At 35.6% G+C, this 23,162-nt stretch overlaps 1 protein-coding gene across 4 annotated transcripts in view; it reads left to right on the forward strand.

Moving 5' to 3' along the window:
* The window catches only part of LOC149803302 (diacylglycerol lipase-beta-like), a 104,873-nt gene that overhangs the window by 47,315 nt on the left and 34,396 nt on the right, over positions 1 to 23,162 (forward strand). For 3 of the 4 annotated variants that reach the window (XM_089952997.1, XM_089952998.1, XM_089952996.1), the window contains exons 8-12: positions 1,725 to 1,883; positions 6,361 to 6,488; positions 11,355 to 11,496; positions 21,303 to 21,449; positions 21,967 to 21,993. In XM_089952997.1, coding sequence (XP_089809123.1) covers positions 1,725 to 1,883; positions 6,361 to 6,488; positions 11,355 to 11,496; positions 21,303 to 21,449; positions 21,967 to 21,993 — 603 coding nt within the window. The remainder of the gene's footprint in view (positions 1 to 1,724; positions 1,884 to 6,360; positions 6,489 to 11,354; positions 11,497 to 21,302; positions 21,450 to 21,966; positions 21,994 to 23,162) is intronic. The other variant, XM_089952999.1, reaches the window with a different exon arrangement.

The following is a 23,162-nucleotide window of genomic DNA, read 5'->3' on the forward strand; positions in this document are numbered from 1 at the left end:
CCTTTCTTGGGGAGCAAGGACTGAGTCCATGTGGTGGGCTATTCTCCTGTCTGCCATATCTTGTTTCAGAGTGTTGTTAGGACTGTGACTATCTCTTCTCCTCCTGAATGAGCTCTGCTGGTATGTTGTCAGTGCTACGAAAAACTGGGTTATCATCAATTTCTTCTGCCTGAGGTCAGTTTAGTACTGCTGTTTGTCCTTGGGTCTTATGATTGTACAGTTCTGAGCAGTATTCTGTCCATCACTTGAGGATCTCTTGATCTTCTTTGAGGCATTTTCCTGATTTTTCTTAGATGGCTAGTACAAGATTGTTGTAGGCAGCAAACTCCAAGAGCCTGAGTCCTCTTTTATTTGTTTCTGCCTTGCAGAAGGGTCCATGGGTGCTTTGCCAGTTTGTCTGTGAATCAACTCCCACCTTTGCACCTTTGTCACCTTGTACAAACAGGATGTCCTTCTTAGGTGAGTTGTCAATGTCATCTTGCAGTTGTTATAAAAATTCTCCAGTTTGTTGTCATCATAGTTAGATGTGGGTGCATAGGCATGTATTATTGTGGTGTTGAAGGGAGTCACCCTCAGGCAGATGGCAATAAGCCTGCTTGAAAAAAGTCAAAGTATAGGCATAATTGGTACTGAGCTGGATTGTTACGACAGTCCAGTCTTACAAAGGACCACAGGTTGCGACACAGTTGGACACTGAGCTTGAATGCAGTCAAAATCCAGCCTTAACAAGGAACTAACGTATTTGCAGAATTGGATGGTAATGCCATCATAGTCAAACCATAATAATGACTAACAGTTTTGTAAAAATTACACAGTGCACTGGAAAATTATTATAATCCAGCCTTCAGAAGAAACATTAATTTAGTCGGAATTAGGCAATGAATTGAAATATGGTCAAAATGAGACCTAAGCAGGATCACAGGTTTAGGCAAAATTCAGCAAGGGCAGGAATGCTGTCATAATTGATACTTACAAAAAAGGATAAGCTAAAATAGAAATAGGCAATGAGTCAGAATTCTGTCATAATGAAGCCTTAAAATAGACCACAGATTTAGTCAGAGTTAGTGCATCAGATTTTCTGTTTAATGAAACCTTAAAATAGACCACAGATTTAGTCAGAGTTAGTGCATCAGAAAATTATGTCATAATGAAGCCTTAAAATGGACCACAGATTTAGTCAAGAGTTAGTACATCAGATTTCCTGTCATAATGAAACCTTAAAATAGACCACAGATTTAATCAGAGTTAGTGCATCAGAAAATTCTGTTATAATGAAGCCTTAAAATGGACCACAGATTTAGTCAGAGTTAGTACATTAGAATTCTATAATAATGAAGCCTTAAAATGGACCACAGATTTAATCAGAGTTAGTACATCAGAACTCTGTAATAATGAAGCCTTAAAATGGACCACAGATTTAGTTGGAATTAGTGCATCAGAATTTTGTAATAATCTAGACTTAAAGAGACATTGAAATTTGGCACGCAGAAAAGAAACCATACCAGATGGTATAGTAATGGTTGTATACTGTCGATTTTATTCTATATAAAGAAAATCACAGTTTTCCAGCTTGGAACTTAAGCTTGTTGTGAAAACATTTTGAAGATATGGGCCCAGGGCTATCTGCAACTGTTTTGTTGTGGAAACTTGAAAAATGGAAGACATTAGTTATACAAAGGTGATTCTTAACTTGCTATATTTGTTTATTTTACATTTAAATGCAGGATGTTCTGACAGACCTGAATGCAGAGTGTGAGGAATTGACCATTGAGGGCCTGTCAGACACTTGTATTACCCATAAAGGGATCCTCCAGGCTGCCAGATATGTCCACTCCGTGCTGCAGAGGCTGCATGTTCTGGAGAGGGCATTTGAACAGGCTCAGGTTTGTAAAAACAGGGAGACAGGATAGACCCCAAGAGTGCATTTGAATATATCCAGGTTAGTATAAACAGGGAGACAGGATGGACCCCAAGAGTGCATTTGAATATACCCAGGTTAGTATAAACAGGGAGGCAGGATAGACCCAAAGAATGCATTTGAATATACCCAGGTTAGTATAAACAGGGAGCCAGCATAGATCCCAAGAATGCATTTGAATAGGCCCAGGTTAGTATAAACAGGGAGCCAGGATAGACCCAAAGAATGCATTTGAATATACCCCAGGTTAATATAAACAGGGAGACAGGATAGACCCCAAGAGTGCATTTGAATATACCCAGGTTAGTATAAACAGGGAGGCAGGATAGACCCAAAGAATGCATTTGAATATACCCAGGTTAGTATAAACAGGGAGCCAGCATAGATCCCAAGAATGCATTTGAATATACCCAGGTTAGTATAAACAGGGAGCCAGGATAGACCCCAAGAATGCATTTGAATATACCCAGGTTAGTATAAACAGGGAGCCAGGATAGACCCCAAGAATGCATTTGAATATACCCAGGTTAGTATAAACAGGGAGCCAGGATAGACTCTGACAGTACATTTGAATAGGCCCAGGTTATGTTATGTACATTTAATTAGCATTGTTTGTTAGTTATTTTTTTTAATTTCATTATATGATATGGATAATTGTATTTTGGACTTGACCTTGTCCAAAATCAAGTTCATTTCTACCTGACCTGAGTCTTGTGATTTTTTTATTCTGTAAACTACTAATACATAGCTAATATTTTCTCTATGAGTATGGGTTTAATATTATGATTATTATTAATAGAAGTAAAAATATTTATCTTGGTTTAAGTCAAGGACATGATGTCCTTTATTATAATTTTAGTAACAGGCTTTCTGATCTAACTAAGATTTTATCGTGTAATTGTTTGGAACCTTCCAGAATGAAATTTTCCATTAGGTAATAGTTTTTTTTATAGAAAATGCTAATTGTGACTTGAGATCAGGTAAATTACTTTATAATCTTGTTACTGGAAAAGTTATTTATTTGTGCTTTTAGATCTGATCTTATAGATACCACTCATGTGGTCTAGTGGTTAGAACATCCACCTTGGATGTGGGAGGTCATGGGTTCGAACCCTGGCCAAGTCATACCAAAGCCTTATAAAAATGGTACTAATAGATAACTCACTAGGTGTTAGGATAATGTGACTGGGTGGGGCATCATGCTAAATGTCTGCAGCATGATGCCTCATTGCTGGACACCACTATAAACTGTCACACTGCAGACGTCGTAGCGGTATGACTGATATTTTTTTAAAGCTACATTAAAAGTCCAAATATCACACACACGTACACACATCTGATCAGTTGTACTATTGTTTTGTCCATTATTTCTTTGGACTGGAATTTATTTATTCAAATTATTTAATTCAAGTTATTCCTCTCTGGGAATAAAAAGTGCTCAGAAATAACATTCTTGAAAATAGAGACAGATTTATAGTGAAATTTCAAATAAGAATATATTCTTGGATTGTTTTGTTGTGATTCAGTAAAAGACTCTTAGCATATCACCATGACATGGGCCACCACAGGCATATCAACACTTTCAACATTGGATTATTTATTTGGAATACTTCTAAAGTTTATTCAGAACTTTAATGATTAAAACTTGTGTTACAATTTTTGGGATTATTTGGGATTTATTTTGCAAAACCTTAAGTTATTTTATATTTTAACTTTGTATTCAAGAGAAATAAATTATTTGTTGAATTTCACAGAACTTGGTTTCCACTCCTTTCCATTACTTAATCTAAGACCTTAGAGTTGTTATAGTATAAACAAGAAGCCAGGATAGACTATGAGAGTGCATTTGAATAGGCCCAGGATAGTATAAACAGGGAGCCTAGACAGATTATGTGAGTGCATTTGAATAATCCCAGGTTAGTAGACTCTGAAAGTGCATTTGAATTTGTCCAGGTTAGTAGACTCTGAGAGTGTATTTGAATAGGTCCAGGATAGTATAAACAGGCAGCCTAGACAGATTCTGTGAGTGCATTTGAATAATCCCAGGTTAGTAGACTCTGAGAGTGCATTTGACTAGGTCCAGGATTGTATAAACAGGGAGCCTAGACAGATTCTGTGAGTGCATTTGAATAATCCCAGGTTAGTAGACTCTGAGAGTGCATGTGAATTTGTCCAGGTTAGTAGACTCTGAGAGTGCATTTGAAAAGGCCCAGGTTAGTAGACTCTGAGAGTGCATTTGAATAGGTCCAGGATAGTATAAACAGGCAGCCTAGACAGATTCTGTGAGTGCATTTGAATAATCCCAGGTTAGTAGACTCAGAGTGCATTTGAATTTGTTCAGGTTAGTAGACTCTGAGAGTGCATTTAAAAAGGCCCAGGTTAATAGACTCTGAAAGTACATTTGAATAGTGCCAGGTTAGTAGACCCAAAGAGTGCATTTGAATAGGCCTGGGTTAGTAGACTCTGAGAATGCATTTGAATAGGCCTGGGTTAGTAGACTCGGAGAGTGCATTTGAAAAGGCCCAGGTTAGTAGACTCTGAGAGTGCATTTGAAAAGGTCCAGGTTAGTATAAAGAGGGAGTCAGGATCAACTCTTAGAGTATGTTTGAATAGACCCAAGTTAGTATAATGGGAACTTGGATAGACTTTGAGAGTGCATTTGAATAGGCCCATATTAGTATTAGCAGGGAGCCTAGATAGATTCAGAGTGCACCTGATCTGGCTAGAGAGGCTCTGAGTAAGGCTGTTGCTGAATTAGACACATGTGGTCTAAGGTGTGACTACTTATTTTTCTCATATTTATTATGATAGCATTAGATTGCACATGTACATCCCTCTGTCCTGGGCTGACTCATTGGATTATACATGTACATCCTCTATCCTGGGCTGACTCATTAGATTACACAAGTACATCCCACTGTCCTGGGCTGACTCATTGGATTATACATGTACATCCCTCTGTCCTGAGCTGACTCATTGGATTATACATGTACATCCCTCTGTCCTGGGCTGACTTATTGGATTATACATGTGCATCCCTCTGTCCTGGGCTGACTCATTGGATTATACATGTACATCCCTCTGTCCTAGGCTGACTCATTAGATTACACATGTACATCCCTCTGTCCTGGGCTAACTTATTAGATTACACAAAAAAACAGTTGATATAGACCATTGACATTCGATAACATGTTTATATTCATCTGTAGATTGCATGATAAGATGTAAATTCCACTTAAACAGTTGTTTTTGTTATTCTTGTGTTAGTTTTCTGCATTTTGGACTTGAACTATTTCAATGCAGCCATCTAATCCTAATAAAAGAGAACTGCTTGACCTAGGCAGATGAAGTTCAGAAATTGGAATGTTTATATCGACAATAAACATCCTGATTAAGTTTTTCATGGAGTTTAAGTGATTACTGTGATTTTTCAGGGTGTTAAAAAAAATTGGGGTGATTTTGGCTATTATGATACAAATCTTTCCTTAGCAAGGTTCCACTGAAATTGTTTTTCTGTGAGAAAGGAATCTTTATATGCATATGTAGATGTCCTGGATGATTTTCAGGTAATTTATCTGACAGTTGCTTGTTTTATTTTGCAGATTTTAGATTTACTTTATAAAGACTTTACAAACAAAATTACTCCACGACCACTTGACCTATACAAATTAAATAAAATTACTCCAAGACCACTTGACCTATAAAAATTAAACAAAATTACTCCAAGACCACTTGACCTATGCAAATTAAATTTCTTAAGCCTCATCATCAGATTTGGATATAAGCAGTTATGTCCGTGGTTACGAGTCTTTTGAACTTTTGGGACAATTTTAGTCAGCAGTGACAGTTCAAGTCTGGAAAAGATTTTAAAATCCCCAAAACTTGCAGAATTTATTTGAATTGCACAGTAACTTAATTTTGGACATCTATATATGCAATAAACAAATTGAGCTATAATAATTATGTTGTGTTTATGTAATTTTATTTGAATGGCTATTCAACCAGTACATATGCAGTCAGTGGTAAAAGTTCACATTAAAGGCCAATGGCTTTACTTTAGAAGGAAGTTGTTTTCAGTCTGAATTTAGCTGTCCTTAGGAAAAGTTGCTTCTTATTGAGATCTGATTGGCTGAACTCAGAAAATACCTGTAAGTGATTGACAGATAAGGCTTTACACCAGACAGATCACCTGTCAATGTTATTTGACTGTTGAAGGATGCTTATTAGTCTTCTGTTTCCTACTACACAAGAATAAGCTACATCTGTTTTGATACTTACACCATGTTTGAAATGGTTACTAGGTAACAGATTTCAGCTCATGGGTAACATATGCTTGCTACAACATTCCAGCAACTGACTGGTCTTGAAATAAAGTCTTGACATATTTATAAAATATTAAGCACTTGCTCTCTGTAAAATGTTGTTTTTGATGAATTTGGCAGGGTGCCAAGCTGGTTATTACAGGACACAGCTTAGGTGCAGGTGCAGCTGCTTTGTTGTCCATTTTACTACGACCACAATATCCGGACCTGATCTGTTTCCCATTCTCCACACCAGGAGGCCTCATGAGGTGAGTTCATTGATCATATGTTTAAATCTATTCTGCCCTCTAGTAATGGAATATGGCATTCATTTTAATTCTCAGATTATTGAGATATGGAACAAATCTTTCCTTAAATGAGCCTTCCGTTGTATTATTTTTGTCTTTAGAAGATGTCTTTGATTTTAATATGCTTAAACAAATACATTTAGATTTCAGTTTAGATGAATCGACCCTGTAGCCTGAAATAAAGACTTGTCTCATCTCAACTCTGATGTCATCTCATCTTATCTTTTATGCTCCCACTACTTACATCTTGATTTGGTCCTCTCTGTCAATACATACATGAATGTCCATCACCCAAAGATCATTAGTGAGATTGCACAAAAACCACTCAGCAGACAAATCAAATTTGGCACATATTTTATTTACATACTTTTATAACCTTATTGTATTTTCAGGCCATTGTAGCCATTTTTCAATTTTGTTTTACACATTTTTGAACTTTTTGGACCTTTGTTGTTAGCACCATTAAGCAAAAGCCCCTTGGGATAAACAAATGAAGTTTGTTAAGCATCCTTGTGTGCATATATTGGTGACCTGTTTATATTTTCAGGCCATTAAAATAAGGTTTCAATTATTTACATGTTTATAAAATTTCATGTTTATATCGAAGGATCAATCTTTGCCATGAGCCATAGTTTGTGCTAAAATCCTTTTATTATATATGGGTGCCATTACAAAAAGTGGAAACACCTTTAAACAACTTATCCTCTTTAATTTCAAATTCTGTCGCCTTTATTTTTCTAGACACCATATTTTTTTAAAATTAGCACAAATTTCTCATAGAACTTATAGTACATTCCAGATAACATTTAGATTTTCTGTTTCAAAACCAGTGGAAAATAAGTTGGAACATATCCCAAAGAATGTTTTACCCTATAATTTAAAACACACCGCAACCGAAAACATGTGGTGTGAGTGGCTAATGTAATGTTTGTAGCACAGACCCTCTGCCATTATTCAGTTATAATTGGGTTTTTGTCTTTATAATTATAGAATATGTTTTAATTTGTGTTCATGTAATAGTATTCCATGATAGGTGGGAATCATGGAAGCTGAGTTGATAGAGCACCAGACTTGTAATCCATGGGTTACAGGTTCAGTACCTGCACAGATTGCACTGCCTAGGTTACAAACATAATCTATATGGTCATACTAACTTTATATATATAATAAGATTTATGAAGAAAAAAAACAACGGAGAGAGAGATCCACTTGCTATCTACAAACGGTATGCTGAGCTAAGATCCTTTCTATATTGCGCCCAGCATTATGCCAATCTCAGCGACAAACCCAAAATGGTTTAGGAAACAAGTCATTGGGATTAACAAACTTGGATGCATCATGAAAAAAATGAAAGAAAAGGCAAATATTACAGAAAGAAAGAAATTAACAAACACTAATAGCTGAAAGTACCTAATTCAGAAGTTAAGAGACAAAAACATTCCACCAACTGATATCATGCAAATTTCAGGCCACAAAAATGTACAGTCTATAAACAGCTACTCAGACATTAGTGACAAACAACAACAGACGTACTCCAATTATCTGAGCAACACCAGCCACCCAAGTAATGATGCTGTCAATCCCCACCCCCACAACAAAGAAATTTCAAACTGTACAGCAAAAGACTTTAGTATATCAAGTTCCCAAATGTGTAATATTCAACAGAATCAGATTATCAGCAACCCATTCTATGGATCAAACATCACTGTACAAAATTTGTTTGTTATGAACCTTCCGCAAAATGTGAACGAGATCCCTAACTGGGTCAACTTCTTTCAGCAGGCGAATTCTCATATAGGGCCCACACAGCGGAAAGGTAGGAGAATTATTGAAAGTGGCACTGACAGTCAGTAAGAATAGCGAACTATGGACAGAAACGATATCAGTAAAATGTAGTTAGGGTTAAATTGTTTAATTAACTCTTGTTCCTTCATTATTTTGATGTTTCTGGCTCAAATCGGACTTGCAGAATTTATATAGATGCAAATGGCCACCCTGTTACTGTTCATGACAATTCATTGTTTGCACGCACATTATTTTAAAAAATTTGGATGTTAACTATCAGCCTTGTGTTTTCATTTCATTTAATATTGCTAAAGGAAACATATAGCAATTAATATGAATGAAGTGTGCAGGAAATTATGAATCACTACAAGACTTCTTGTTTGAGCGTACATACATGCGAGAGGTTGTAAAGAGTTCACTCCCCTAAAGTGCACTGTTTATGGCTGTGAGTTGTATCTCCCATATAAAATGAAAACTTGTATATGGTATAAATAAAATATATGTATAGTATGTACACTGTATCAGTGATATACCACTCGTAAAAAAAAATCATTAAAAGGAAACTCAGCAAGCCTCGTTTCTTTTTAATGAAAAATGTATACATCTTGTGCCATATCATTGATACAGCATACATACTATACATATATTCTCTCTCTCTCTCTCTCTCTCTCTCTCTCTCTCTCTATATATATATGCACATATATGCACACACACACAGTGTGACCCCACTATGACATGGAGGTTGGGATGCATAGAACCTGACAGTGTTGTAGACCAAACCATATTATAACCAAGTCAGTTAGTTGAAGAAAATTATGCATGTACCAAAACAAGATGGTGGGGGAAATAAACGTAAGTGCAAAGATACATGCTTTTGATTAAATGAAGACAAAATTGATCTGAAATACACTTGTATATTGACAACTTACATTTGTGTAGTACAATCCATATAGCATTAGGTACTGTACATGTATAGATCAAATGTTTTAAAATTGGTGTATCAGTTGCATCACATTGGAAAACAATTACAAAATGGTAGTCCTCATTTGATCTATATCCCATTAACACATGTCACTAAGCAATTCACTATGATATTGCCGTCAGTAGCACATGGCTATTGTTGTTTACATGCTACATGTACATGTAATTAAACTGGCCACAGTTTTGGTCAGCTGGAGACAGCTATCATCTTAATGAGGCTACCCAGGGGATGAGGCTTTTTGTATGGAAATAAACAGATGTGAACAAATTATAAAGTAACTTGATGGCCAGGTGTCTATGGTTAAAAAAGTTTGGAACTTTAAGTTGCATTTTATGCCACCATTTTTAGTGATCGTAAGCATAAACATTTTTCCTGCAAAAAGGAAACTAACAGCACAATAAATGTCTTCCAGTCACATTGGGAAATGCAGCAATCCATCAGATTCCATTGCAATTATTTATTTTTGGTGCTGGCTACCTTTGATGAAAGTTGCTTTATGTTTTTTGAAGATTGTAGTTGGAATACGTTGATGAAGTTTGCATGTGTTATTGAAATCACCACTTAACTTTGGAAGATCCAACAAATGCCCATTTGTTATTCTGGTGGCAACATCTAATAATTGTAAAACATTGAGACTGACATTTTTTTTTTTGCTTAGTATTTATATAGAAAGATAGATGCTTCAAAGGTAATCAGTTTGAAGTTTCAGCAATAATTTTGTTTCTGGATACATTCCCAAAAAAATAATTAGCCATTGTTTGGTCGATTGTTGTCATTCTTGTTCCTGTCTTCAAAAGTTGGTCGATTGTAGCTTGTCCGGTAGCATGTGTATTTGAGTGTATCACATCAAACAGTAATCAGGCCATTGGTTTGTCCATATAAACAAAGGATTTATTTATGTAACAATAGATAGATTTTAGTGCATTATGTATCCAAGTTTACTGCTTCCTTTCATGGTGAATTTGAATTTCTCCACTCCAAACCTAAGACTGTATATAAAGGTTTAAACAGCCAACAATGTTGTCACAAAAAAATACTTTTTAAGAAGAAAAATATACTTTTTCATGTATGAGAAAAATACATGTATACAGAATTTCAGGAACCATGACATAATCATCTTATGTTAGAATTCATATATGATCTCTTCCCCAAAATGACAAAAAACTTTTAAATATTATTTTGCAATACTTTTAAGAAGAAATATTTTTTTTTGCATTTGAGAAAAGTGCATGCTCATGAAATTTTGGGAGCCATGTCACGATCATTGTTATATCCAAAGTCGTATTATAACTGAGCATGCTTTAGTGGGCTCATGATGTGTGTGTGTGTGTGTGTGTATATATATATATATATATATATATATATATATATATATATATTGAACTATATTTTGCAAGGATAATCTTAATGAAATTCATAATATAACTGCATTAGGCTTTTTGGTATTTATATGTATTGCAATGTCTTGACACCATTACTGATGTATGCTTTAGTTGGTTTAAGGTATGCAATTAAGAGAATTTGAAAACTATTCTACAGCAGTCATGTTGTGGATAGAAAGTTTTGATGAAACATCTCTGCTCCCACTACTTAGTATATGTATAGAATATTGTATGCCCCTGAGTGCTTCATGGAAGAATAATATTTAGCTAAATTATTATTATTATTATTATTATTATTATTATTATTATTAAAAATTTATATTTATTTTTCTTGGAGTAGATATTATTTTGAGAAGTAACAATGTAATTATTTTTTAAGACAAAAATTTAAACAGAAGGTCTTAACTTTCAGGATTGAACAACTTGATATTGCACAAAACCAACCCTTCCATAACCTATACTTGATACAAGCATCCTGATAGAGAGTCACAATAGCCTTTTGGTTGCTTTGTGGTGTTGTAAATACTTAAACAAACTCCTTTATAACTTATAACCTTTACTGGATATTAGTGACCTGATAAAAGGTCACTATAGATTTAAGTTTATGTATTTGTGTGTTTAGTGGGGTCATAGTACTTTAACTGCTTTATAATTATAACCTATGCTTGATATTTGCAGCCTAAATGCCAGTAAGTACACTCAAGAATTCATGTGCTCAGTGATTCTTGGTAAGGATCTGGTACCACGCCTGGGAATCTCCACCATGGAGGACCTCAAAGCAAATATTCTGCAAGCTTTACATGACTGTGACCTACCAAAGGTAGTGATAATGCATTAATTTTTCATTCAAATACGTTCCCCAATCACATTACATTAGGAATATTTGCCTGCTACCTCTCAAATCCAGCCCTAGTAAAAAACGAAAATCATCTTTTCCCCATCTCAATAAACAAAAGGCAATAACTCTTGTCCATTACCTCCCCTTGCCTTTGCTATGTGTCCCTAGTATTTAGCTATGCTGTTGTACCGGTAATATCGTACAATTTAACCTCTGACAATCCAAGACTCTTTTGTGTTCTAATCAGACCATCCAACATTCCTTTTGGATCTGTTGTGTGGAGTAATCAGTCTGCTGCAGGTTGTATACATTATTTTTACAATTTCTGCCAAATTTGAGTGATTTTGTCACCTTTTGCGACTTAGTCCTTTTAAGACCACATTATAATCACACCATTGTTGACCTCATGCAAGGTCATTATGAGTTAGTGCAACTTTGACTATTTACGCTTACTCCATTTATAATGGACATAATATTAGCGAGTTTTAGTGCATTAATAATTTTTGCTTGGTTTCTCCTTATTTGTTGTTGTTTTTTGATAGAATTATTAATTACCATTATGCATCAGTTCATAGTGCAGCTGTAGGCTTGATACTTGGGCTTTGACCAAGATTATGGATTGCATTGTCACCCAGTTCTGATCGACATCTACAATGATGGCAGAGTACCTGGATGACATCCTCCAGAAACAAATAGTAAGTTCTATCCTACTCTAAGGAATGATTCCCTTTCCCTTTTAGATCATCTAGGCTTTCTGGTTAACTTCAGAAAGGTCAGATGTTCATCCATCCCAGAATTTTGTCCATCTGGGTATGGAGTTTTTAATGAACCGGAATCTGGTGTGACTTCTCATGTTCGCATAATCAGAATTGTTGAGCCTATTGAGTCTGTTTCCAACTGGACTTGGATTTCAGTGAGAAAGTTCTTATAATTCCTCTGCTTATTCTTCTTATGCGCCTCTCACAATTGAATCACTAACACATTGGTGTCCCTTTTCAAGTTCCCTCATCAAACAGTCATGATCACGCCCAAGATTCAATCATTCCTGTGTAAGTGGTGCTGCCCAGGTTGGCTGACCAATGGAATCCAACTGGAGAAGCTCCAAGTGGAAATACATGCATGTACCAACGCCTATGTGTACAGTTGGGCTTCCCACTTGCTGCTGGGCTTCATTACTGTCAATGGCACTCTTGAGAACCAGGTGAATGGCCTCTACACATCAGCATTCCAGAATGAAGGCTGTCATCAATGCTTTTCACTTCTGGAAAGATTGCCTCTCAGGAAAACTGGTCCTCTTTATGTCTGACAACCTTGTGGTTGTGTCCTATCTCCTCAAACAGGGAGTCACCAAATCACCCAACCTGTGTGTTCTGATTCGGTAGTTTCTACATTGCAACAATATCCATTGTTATGTATATTTGATTTAATTATATCTGATTTAATTGTTTGTAAGTTTTAAAATCATGTAATTTTTTAAAATTTCATTATATGTCAAAATAATGTTTGCTAGGAACTCGTACTTTTTCCAGAAAATATTTTGACCTTGACTGTTCATTTTAATAATTACCAAATATTGAACTAGATCCTGACCTTTATTCAAAATTAGTAGCAGCCACGTAAATAAGTTCTATTTTTATTTTAAAATGATTGGTTGTTGTCGAGGTCATGGTGGGACTACATGACTTAAGATGTAAACAGTTTTTTTATTTTATTTCGTAGACAAAAATGATTGGTTTTCGTCAGGGTCATGTTAGGTGTATGTGATATAAACACGATCACGTGACCCCCCTTTTGATTTTGCAACTTGGGGATTTTCGAAACTGCATTTTAGAATATGATATAACCTTTGTTTTCGAGAAATATTCTCAGTTGGGCGCTTATGCTGGAAAGTAACTGTTGTGTTGTTTGGAGTTATTTCAAATTATTTGGATTCAAAAGGATTAATTCTTTCTTTTATAAAAATGTATTTGGATTTCCAAAACCAAAGTGATATTTCTTGTTTCTACAAGGACCTGTAGACTTCAACACACTACAGGTTACAGCATACATCATCATCTTCCATCTTGGATTCTTTGTCGGGACTCAAAATCATTAGAACATTTTATTGTTAGGACTTCTCAAATTTTATTTGTGGATTATTCTTGGATTATTTTTGGATTTGATTCTTGAAACCGTAAGTTCTTGTTTTTTCATTTTTACAATATTTTTCCAGGGAAATAAATTATTTGTTAAATATTTCAATGCTTGTTGTTTTCACTCCTTCTTGTGTTGCTGTTTATTCAAGCCTAAACAAGTAACATAAAACCATATCAATGTACAAAACTGACAGATTCCTGGCGCACTCAGTCTCTTGACCAACACTCTGTCTAAGAAAGGACAAAGCCTTCACACAGAATGGTTTTTCTATCCATTGGTCTTCACTTGGATCTGAGCACTTTGGGGGCAAGTCCTTATTTGCAACAAGGTGGAATGACAAGTTTCCCACCATTGTCTCTCCAGTTTCAGACTGCACCGTCGATCAGTTAGGAGGGATTGTGGGCATTTGCCTACTCTCCCATGGTCTTGTTGCCAAAAATAATCCAGAAGTTACTTGGTCAGAATCGCAAGATGATTCTGATTACCCCTTTCAGATGGGACAAGTCATGTCACTGATCTACAATATCTAGTGATAGATTTGCCATGGGGAAGATTCCAGCCAACCCGAATCTTCTGAAGCAACTATGGTCACAGGTGTTCCATCCCTGCCTGGACCATCTTCTTCGCCATGCTGTGCTTATCATGACAGCCTTGCAAGGCAAACAATTCAAACCTTCAATTGTAGGGAGAATCTTGAGAGCAAGAACACTCTCCACTCTGAAGACTTATAAGGCAAATTGGCATATCTTCAGGGACTGGTGCCAGACCAATCACATGGTCCCTCTGTACGCCTCCATCCCTCAACTGGCTGACATTTTTCTTTGGCTCTTTGAGGAGAAACAGTGGGTCCAACTCACTGGCAGAGGCTACTGTTCTATGATATTCTGGCATCAAGGCAGACCTGATATTAGGCATGATAAAGACCTGTGAGATCTTCTAGCCAATTTTGATCTCAATCTGTCAAAATCCCTCACTCTCTTTCCATAATAGAACCTGTCCTGGGTTTTAACTTGGCTCAGTTTGAATGAATTCAAGCCTCTAACCCACATTTCACTACAGTTATTATCATGCAAGACATATCAACCTGAACTATCTTCAGTTCATATTGGATGGTTCGGTAGTCCTCATTACACAACCAGGCTTAGTAGCCAAAAATAGGTTACTCTCCGTCAGTAACCATAGAGTTGTCAGTTGCTCACTGTCTTCAATCGACAGGTCAAGTACAGCAGCCATTCAAGATCCTACTTGCACTCTCAAGCACTACCTGAAAGGCAGAGAGACAAGTTGTAGCACATGCAATGCCTCTTCTTTTTGGTGAAAGCAGAGAAACAGGATATCATCCTTCAAGACTTCGCTTCATGGCTGAAATTGGTTATATTCTCAGCGTACTCTGAGATCTCAGTGCCACCTCATGAAAATAACTGCTCAAGAGATTCAAGCCATCTCTTTGAGCCTTGCAATCGAACGTAACATTTTGATGTGAGATATAATAGAAGCTGTTGGTTGGCATGCAGTCAGCCTTCATGAGCTTGTATCTCAGAGATTTAGTGTCGCATAGGCAAACCTTGAATCTGGTAATTCCAGTGGCAGCAGTACAGAGAGCCACCAGGCCCAACTAAGCCAATCAGCACATCCTGTTAGCTTCGCTGGATTCGCCAGTGAACTTTTTTATTTAAGAAGGTTTAGATATTCATCTTCTTAACCATATTAAAGGGTAACAGGTCAAGTTACCCTAGACTGTGTTACTTATGTAATTAGATGAACGGGTTATTGTTCACATGGGAAATCCAACCATCATATCTAGAAGGATGTCCGAGGTAGAGGTCAGATGCTAGCATTCCCTCCTCCTATTACCAGTTCTCCTAATGTAATGTGATTGGGGAATGTATTTGAAGGAGAGAGCAAACTTTTAAGTAAATTATGTTTCTCCAAGAATACAGTGGAACCCCGCTATAACTCGCCCCGATTTAACGCGAATTCAGATATAACGCGGTTGTGGCGTGGCTCCCGAAATTTCGTATATTCGCACATGAAAAAAATATTTTTTTCCCCAAAGTACATGAAATAGTGTATAAATAAATTAGTATCATTATGGAGAGGAGATAGCGTATGGATTCCAGTTTAATATGATCGTGGCGTGGTTCCTGAAATAGGGTGTAAAACGTTTATTATCATTTTGGGGGAAGAGTTTGCGTATAAATTTTAATATAATACGATCGTGGCGTAGCTTCTGAAATTTAACAATATCACCAGGTTCTTAAAGTGCTATGCCAAAAATAAACATTATAAGAAATGTTACTTATTACTGATCCAGTAAAAAAAAAAAAGCCGCCAGCATGTTTGCTGGGCTTGGTGGTGTTATTAGACGCAATCAGTTGACCAGTAAATAATGTCCGCTTTATTAGCTGGAAATTGAAAGGGTATGAAAAATATATAAAAGTAACTCGTGACGTTTGCAGGCCTACTACACTTAGTTCTCGGGTTTTACATGTGCATGGGGTTGGCTTATGAACTCATTATTAATTTCCTATTTTTTTATAAAAATATTTTACCGTTATGGAAAAGCAAGTTCACAAACGCAATTCGTTCTCTGCACTTTGCGCAAAAAAATTGATTTTCATTTTGGGAAAGAGATCGTGTATGAATTTGAATACATTACGATATATAATACGATTGTGGCATGGTTCCTGAAATTTTAAATACATGTACGTGTATTTTTCTCGTACCCGGAAAAAAATACTTTTTTTAAAGTAAGAGAAATAGTGTGTAAAATGTTTGTTATCATTTTGCGGAAGAATTCGCTTATGAATTCGAATATAATAGAATCGTGGCTTGGCTTCTGAAATGTAACAATTTCACCAGGTTCTTGAAGTCTTATGCCAAAATAAACATTATCGGAAATGTTACTTATTACTGGTCCATGAGTAAAGCCAGTAAGTTGTCTTTGTGATTGTCTTCAATTAATTCTGTATACAATCATTGCTCAAACAATATCCGACATGTGTTTCTTCTTTAACTGCATACACAACCAATCAGCAGACAATGCGGTGGTTGATAAAAGATTCTCACAATTTAATAAACATCAAAAAACGAAAGCCGCCAACATGTTTGCTGGGCTTGGTGGTGTTATTAGACACAATCAGTTGACCAGTAAATAATGCCCGCTTTATTAGCTGGAAATTGAAAAGGTATGAAATTGTACATGCGTTCAGCTTTACATTTTTCTTTAAAAAGTGACTCGTGACCAATGCAGGCCTACTGCACATAGTTCTCGGGTTTTACATGGGTATGGTATTTGTTTATGAAGTCGTTATTAGTATCCTATTTTTTATAAAAAATATTTTACCGTTATGGAAAAGCAAGTTCACAAACGCAAATCGTTCTCTGCACTTTGCGCCATGATTAGTATAGTAGTTATCACACGTTTCTTTCGATATTCACAAAATCTGAAGTAAAAGTTACATGTACGCTGAAAGCATGTGTTGATTTGTAATTATTTTGTTGTAGTAGTTCAAACGAATGTACAAGTGTTAATTATTGGAAATTTGCAATGGATAAATGTACACAGAAACGCATATGAGAAAATTTTAGCAGTATGAAATTTGTACAGACACCGTTCATATATCCTGTAACGTAATGAACCGTACACATGCTTCGTCTTTCTTAACCTAATTTTGCTGTTAATTTTTGCCATTGAATTCAGACACATAATGATGTGTGACAAAATTATTGAATAGTTTAAATATGTATGCAATTTTTGCAACGGAATTACACATTTTATGGATTAATTTCAAGCCCCGACAGTACGATATCAGACGGCAAGTAAACGGTGTTGATACTATGTTTATGCTATATATTAGACGTTGAATTCAGATACAATGATTAGGGGAAAAAATATTGAATATTGTAAATATGTGTGCAATTTTTAAGTGGAATTGCATGCATTATAGATGAACTGAATGCCACGACTGCACGATAGTAAACGGTTTTGATACCCTATTCATCATATACCGTAAACATGAATACATGTATATGTGCCAATGAGTTGTTCTCTCAAAAAAGTAGTACTGCAAAACCACGCATTAACGCGACCCCAATATTAACGCGATCCAATTTTGTGGACCCCAATTATCGCGTTATGGTGGGGTTCAACTGTATTTGCCAATCCTGTTACTTAAAAACCTTCCCAACCACCCTTACCATGCAAGCATCCTTGTTAGTATATCACTCAGCTAAAAACTAGTGACACCTGGCGGTGGCAAGAGAAGGTAATGGGAAAGAGTTATTGCCCTTTGTCTATTGAGATAGACAGGAAAAGATGATTTTTATCTTTTAGTAGGGCTGGATTTGCATGTAGCAGGTTAATATTCCTAACGTTGTTGTTGTTGTAGGGTTTAATGCCATTTTTCAGAACAAGATAGGCTACACATGGCAGCCAGTTTTAATAGTGGAGGAAGAAACCTGGAAAACCCTAGAAAGAACCACCGACCCACGAGAAGTTACTGGCAAGCTTTCTCACATACCCACATTGGCCGAACCCGAGACTCGAATCATCGCAGACAGAGGTGAGATGGCAGTGATCCGTAATGGCGCGTGCTTTAGACCACTTGGTCTCTTGTGGCCCCCTATTCCTAACATAATGTGATTGAGTAAATTTTTTCAGAGAACATAAATAAAAAATTTGCTTTCCACTTTAATATCTCCCCTGGGAACTTAATGCAAGATTGTAGGTGTTAAATTTCTTGCAGAGATAATATTAAGTGTCATTGGTAGCAATAACTAATAAGGATTTTGTGTTTATGCTTTTGAAAATCATATTTAGAAAGGATACATCAATCAGGTAAGTGTTTCATGAAAGCCTTGATTAGTAATGAGGTTAAAGTATACAAAGATAATTATCATGGTCTCTTCACTCAGGTTGTAATAAAAAAAAAGTCAGTTTTTAATGATATAATTTTTTTTTTTAATTTTCAGACTTAGTCAGTATTATTTATTCACTTTTAAAGTGCATGGTAATGTAGTGAACATAGGTTTATAAATTAAATTATTTTGTTTTCTTGACAAAGAATTGTGTGTTCAGGCTGATGATACATGTATAAAAAAAACCAGTTGATTTATTAGCGGATTTGACTATTTGATCAATGTCAGTGTATGTACCATATATACCTGCTTATAATTCAAGTCCAACTGCAGACATCGTAGACCGTGTTCTGCTGTCAAATAATCTGCCAGCATATAATAGTCTATTTTGTTTGCTGTACTGATTATTCCAAATAGACTGCATAGGTCAAGATCTGCTGGTTAATTATATGATAGCAAATCTGGGTCAATGCAGTTTGCTGTTTAACCTGACTTATAAGTGAGTATTGGTGGTAAAACTCTGCATTAGATATTGAAGTTTCAAACAGTGTGGTGATACTTCCACATAATTGATATAAACATACAGACCTTGATTTCAAACACATTAGTTCATACATTTGTTATAGTTGCAAACAAGGAGGTCAACTTTTCTTGTTCATCTTGATCAGCTTGTCATCCAAGTTATCACCCTTGATTCTGCTCAGGAACTTCTTGATCATTTTCCTTGTCACAAGAGATTTAAATCAAAAGTTGTGATAGGTTGGATGTTAAGTTCAACTTCATACTTACCAACTGAATTCCACTGACAACCAGATCTAGCTTTCAGCACTGAATCCACGGTATTTATGCCATTGCAGGTATTGTTTGTAAATAATGGTTTTTAGCAGTATGGATTGGGCTGGATGTAATGAAGAAGTTTGATTACATTTTAAGGCTTTTAGCAGAGTGGATTATGCTGGATGTTATGAAGAAGTTAGATTACATTTTAAGGCCTTTAGCAGCGTGGATTGGGCTGGATGTTATGAAAAAGTTAGATTACATTTTAAAGCTTTTAGCAGCATGGATTGGGCTGGATGTTATGAAGAAGTTAGATTATATTTTAAAGCTTTTAGCAGCGTGGATTGGGCTGGATATTATGAAGAAGTTAGATTACATTTTAAGGCTTTTAGCAGCGTGGATTGGGCTGGATGTTATGAAGAAGTATGATTACATTTTAAAGCTTTTAGCAGCGTGGATTGGGCTGGATATTATGAAGAAGTTAGATTACATTTTAAGGCTTTTAGCAGCGTGGATTGGGCTGGATGTTATGAAGAAGTTAGATTACATTTTAAGGCTTTTAGCAGAGTGGATTGGGCTGGATATTATGAAGAAGTTAGATTACATTTTAAGGCTTTTAGCAGCATGGATTGGGCTGGATGTTATGAAGAAGTTAGATTACATTTTAAGGCTTTTAGCAGTGTGGATTGGGCTGGATGTTATGAAGAAGTTAGATTACATTTTAAGGCTTTTAGCAGCGTGGATTGGGCTGGATGTTATGAAGAAGTTAGATTACATTTTAAGGCTTTAGTGAATAGTTTAATGTAACATTCACAAAACAAATAATATTATGCAGCATAAAAGCACATATCATTCACAGTATCCATGCATGTAATTAGCCCTTATCATTCAGAGTATCCATATGTAATTAGCACTTATCAAAATATCCATTCATGTAATTAGCACTTATCATTCACAGTATCCATACATGTAATTAGCACATATAATTCACAGTATCCATGCATGTAATTAGCACGTATCATTCAGAGTATCCATATGTGATTAGCACTTATCAAAATATCCATTCATGTAATTAGCACTTATCATTCACAGTATCCATACATGTAATTAGCACTTATTCAGAGTATCCGTGCATGTAATTAGCACTTATCATTCAGAGTATCCATTCATGTAATTAGCACTTATTCAGAGTATCCATATGTAATTAGCACTTATCAAAATATCCATTCATGTAATTAGCACTTATCATTCACAGTATCCATACATGCAATTAGAACTTGTCAAAATAACCATGCATGTAATTAGCACTTATCATTCACAGTATCCATACATGTCATTAGTACTTATTCAGAGTATCCATGCATGTAATTAGCACTTATCATTCACAGTATCTATACATGCAATTAGCACTTATCATTTGCAGGATCCATGTAATTAGCACTTCCCATTCAGAGTATCCATGCATGTAATTTAGCACTTACCAAAATATCCATTCATCTAATTAGTTCTTATCATTCAGACTGCTCTGGTGGCTAAGTGGTTAGAGCATCCGCCTTGGATGTGGGATGTTGTGGGTTCAAACCCTGGCTGAATCATACCAAAGACTTATAAAAATGTTACCTGCAGCTGCCTCACTTGGTGCTCAGCATTTAGAACTTAGTGATAGGATTGGTTGACCTGGTGTCAGGATAATGTGACAGGATGAAACATGATGCTACATGTCTACGGCATGTTGCCCCAGTAATAGGCATCACTGTAAACTGTCACACTGCAGACATTTTAGTGATATGACTGAAACATTGTTAAAGCGGTATTAAATATCCAAATCACACACACACACACACATGCTTATCATTCGGAGTATCCATACATGAATTTAGCACTTATTTTGTATATCAAATTAGCACTTATCATTCGGAGTATCCATGCTTGTAATTGGTACTTATTCTATCAGTGAACAAATTCTATCAGTGAACAAATAGTAAATATTGAGAAATCATCACATTTCATTTCAGTACAAGCTACTGGCTAGTGGAGTGTGGCAGGCTTTCTGTGGACTTTCCAAACCTTCAGAGGAAGAGCTCTCAATTCGGGTACAGCAGCCCCTGTTGAGCAACATTTCTAACTACAGGTCCTACACCAGCACACAGAACAATGTGAGGGTGAGTAAAAGATGTTTGAAGAAAGAATAAGCAATGATTCACAATGTCAGTGACATTTTTTTTAGGGGTTTGTGCACATTTTTGTGTAAAAAGTGGGAAGGAGAAAGATGAAGGCAAAGATAATACTGACAAACAGACTTTTAGCTTAATCAGTCAGCAATTTGTTTTTAAGTTTAATGCACATGCAAGTATATTAGTAGGTTAAAGCAAATTTTGAAATGTAACTTTTCAAAATGTTTGTCTGTCACAGTTTTAGAGTGCAAATTCAATTTATTGTTTTAGACTTTATTTTTAAATACTTTTGTTATATTGGAAAATTTCATTTAATTAAAGCATGACGTTAAAATAAGATCTTTAAATAGACAGAACAATAAAGCAACCAGAATCCATGCATTTACCACCAGCAATTGACTGGTATCACTTTATTGCCATTTCTAGAGAGAATGTATGGACTCAGATTGTACATCATAGTTGTGAAATTACACTTGTATCAGTCTGTGGTTTTTTTATTATTTAGACAAATCATGGACCTGTAGGACTGGGGGTAATTTCTCCATGAGTTTTTACCTGTTATTGCAAGTTGTTTTATTCTTGTGTTACAATTTGCTGCCTACCTTTTGCAGTGTTGGTCTCTGTTGTCAGACGTATATGTATACATGTTATTATTTGCCAATAGGTTGCAGCTTTCGAAAGTCCTTCTCCAAATATGCCTTTTTGTCTTGTACTGTTGATGCATGTCTGAAACATGTATGTGGAAATTGGAGAGCTACTGCTCAATGTGAAATCATTTTATTGGCCATAATAATTTTATTGCAATGTTGATAACTTGCTGACAAAAATGTTGACAGAATAAGATCATTTCTGAAGTTTGAAGTTATTAACATCTACAATTAGTTGACTGCCAGAAAAACCAAGTCTCTAAATTGGCAAAACCAGCTCTATATTCTTGTGTTCTGCAGAAAAGAATCAAAACATCCTGACACTACCATATCTCAAACTCAACAGTGAGACTGTATCTAGAGTTGAGAACTTTTACTGCTTAAGTATAGCTTTAGACAAATACTTAACTTTTAAACAAAAATGACAAAATGCAATAGGTGTATTAAATAGCTGTTCTGAAATATATTTAATTTTTCATCTCAAAACTTACCAAAAAAATCTTTTCCACATCAAATATTGTAGCAGTATTTGGTTTAGTCTGCTTAAGACATATTGATCGACTTTATAAAAGTACAAAACCACAAGAGACACTTAATTTTAAACTGTCATCACCATTCTCATGCTGTTAATATGCTCAAGCACCTAAACTTTCTAAGTATTTTACAGCAGATTATATATAACAGGTGCTGTTTAATGTGGAAGAAGATCAGGCATTGTTTGGCTTCCAAACACTTATCAGACAAATTCATATTCAAGTCTTTTATAATTTCTCTTCATGCTAGATCAGTTTTAGAACTCTTTTTTTTCACATCAGTATTTTTAAGTGGTATTGGTTCAGGACAGGGCATGCAATGCCTTCCCACTAGATGTAATATCCTCTGCAAAATTTGAAACTTTCAAGAAAAGATGTATCCAGTGAATAAAATCTCTAAGAGACTGATTTTAATGCATATGTTTTAGATGAATGGTATTTTTATGTTCTAATTCCTATGGAATAGTTTTGTTGTTTTATCTTTAATTGTTTTATGTGCTTTGTTTTAAATGTAATAACGT

This window comes from Sinohyriopsis cumingii, chromosome 3 (genome assembly GCF_028554795.1).
Source record: "Sinohyriopsis cumingii isolate HCF-2022 chromosome 3, ASM2855479v2, whole genome shotgun sequence".
Taxonomy (NCBI): domain Eukaryota; kingdom Metazoa; phylum Mollusca; class Bivalvia; order Unionida; family Unionidae; genus Sinohyriopsis; species Sinohyriopsis cumingii.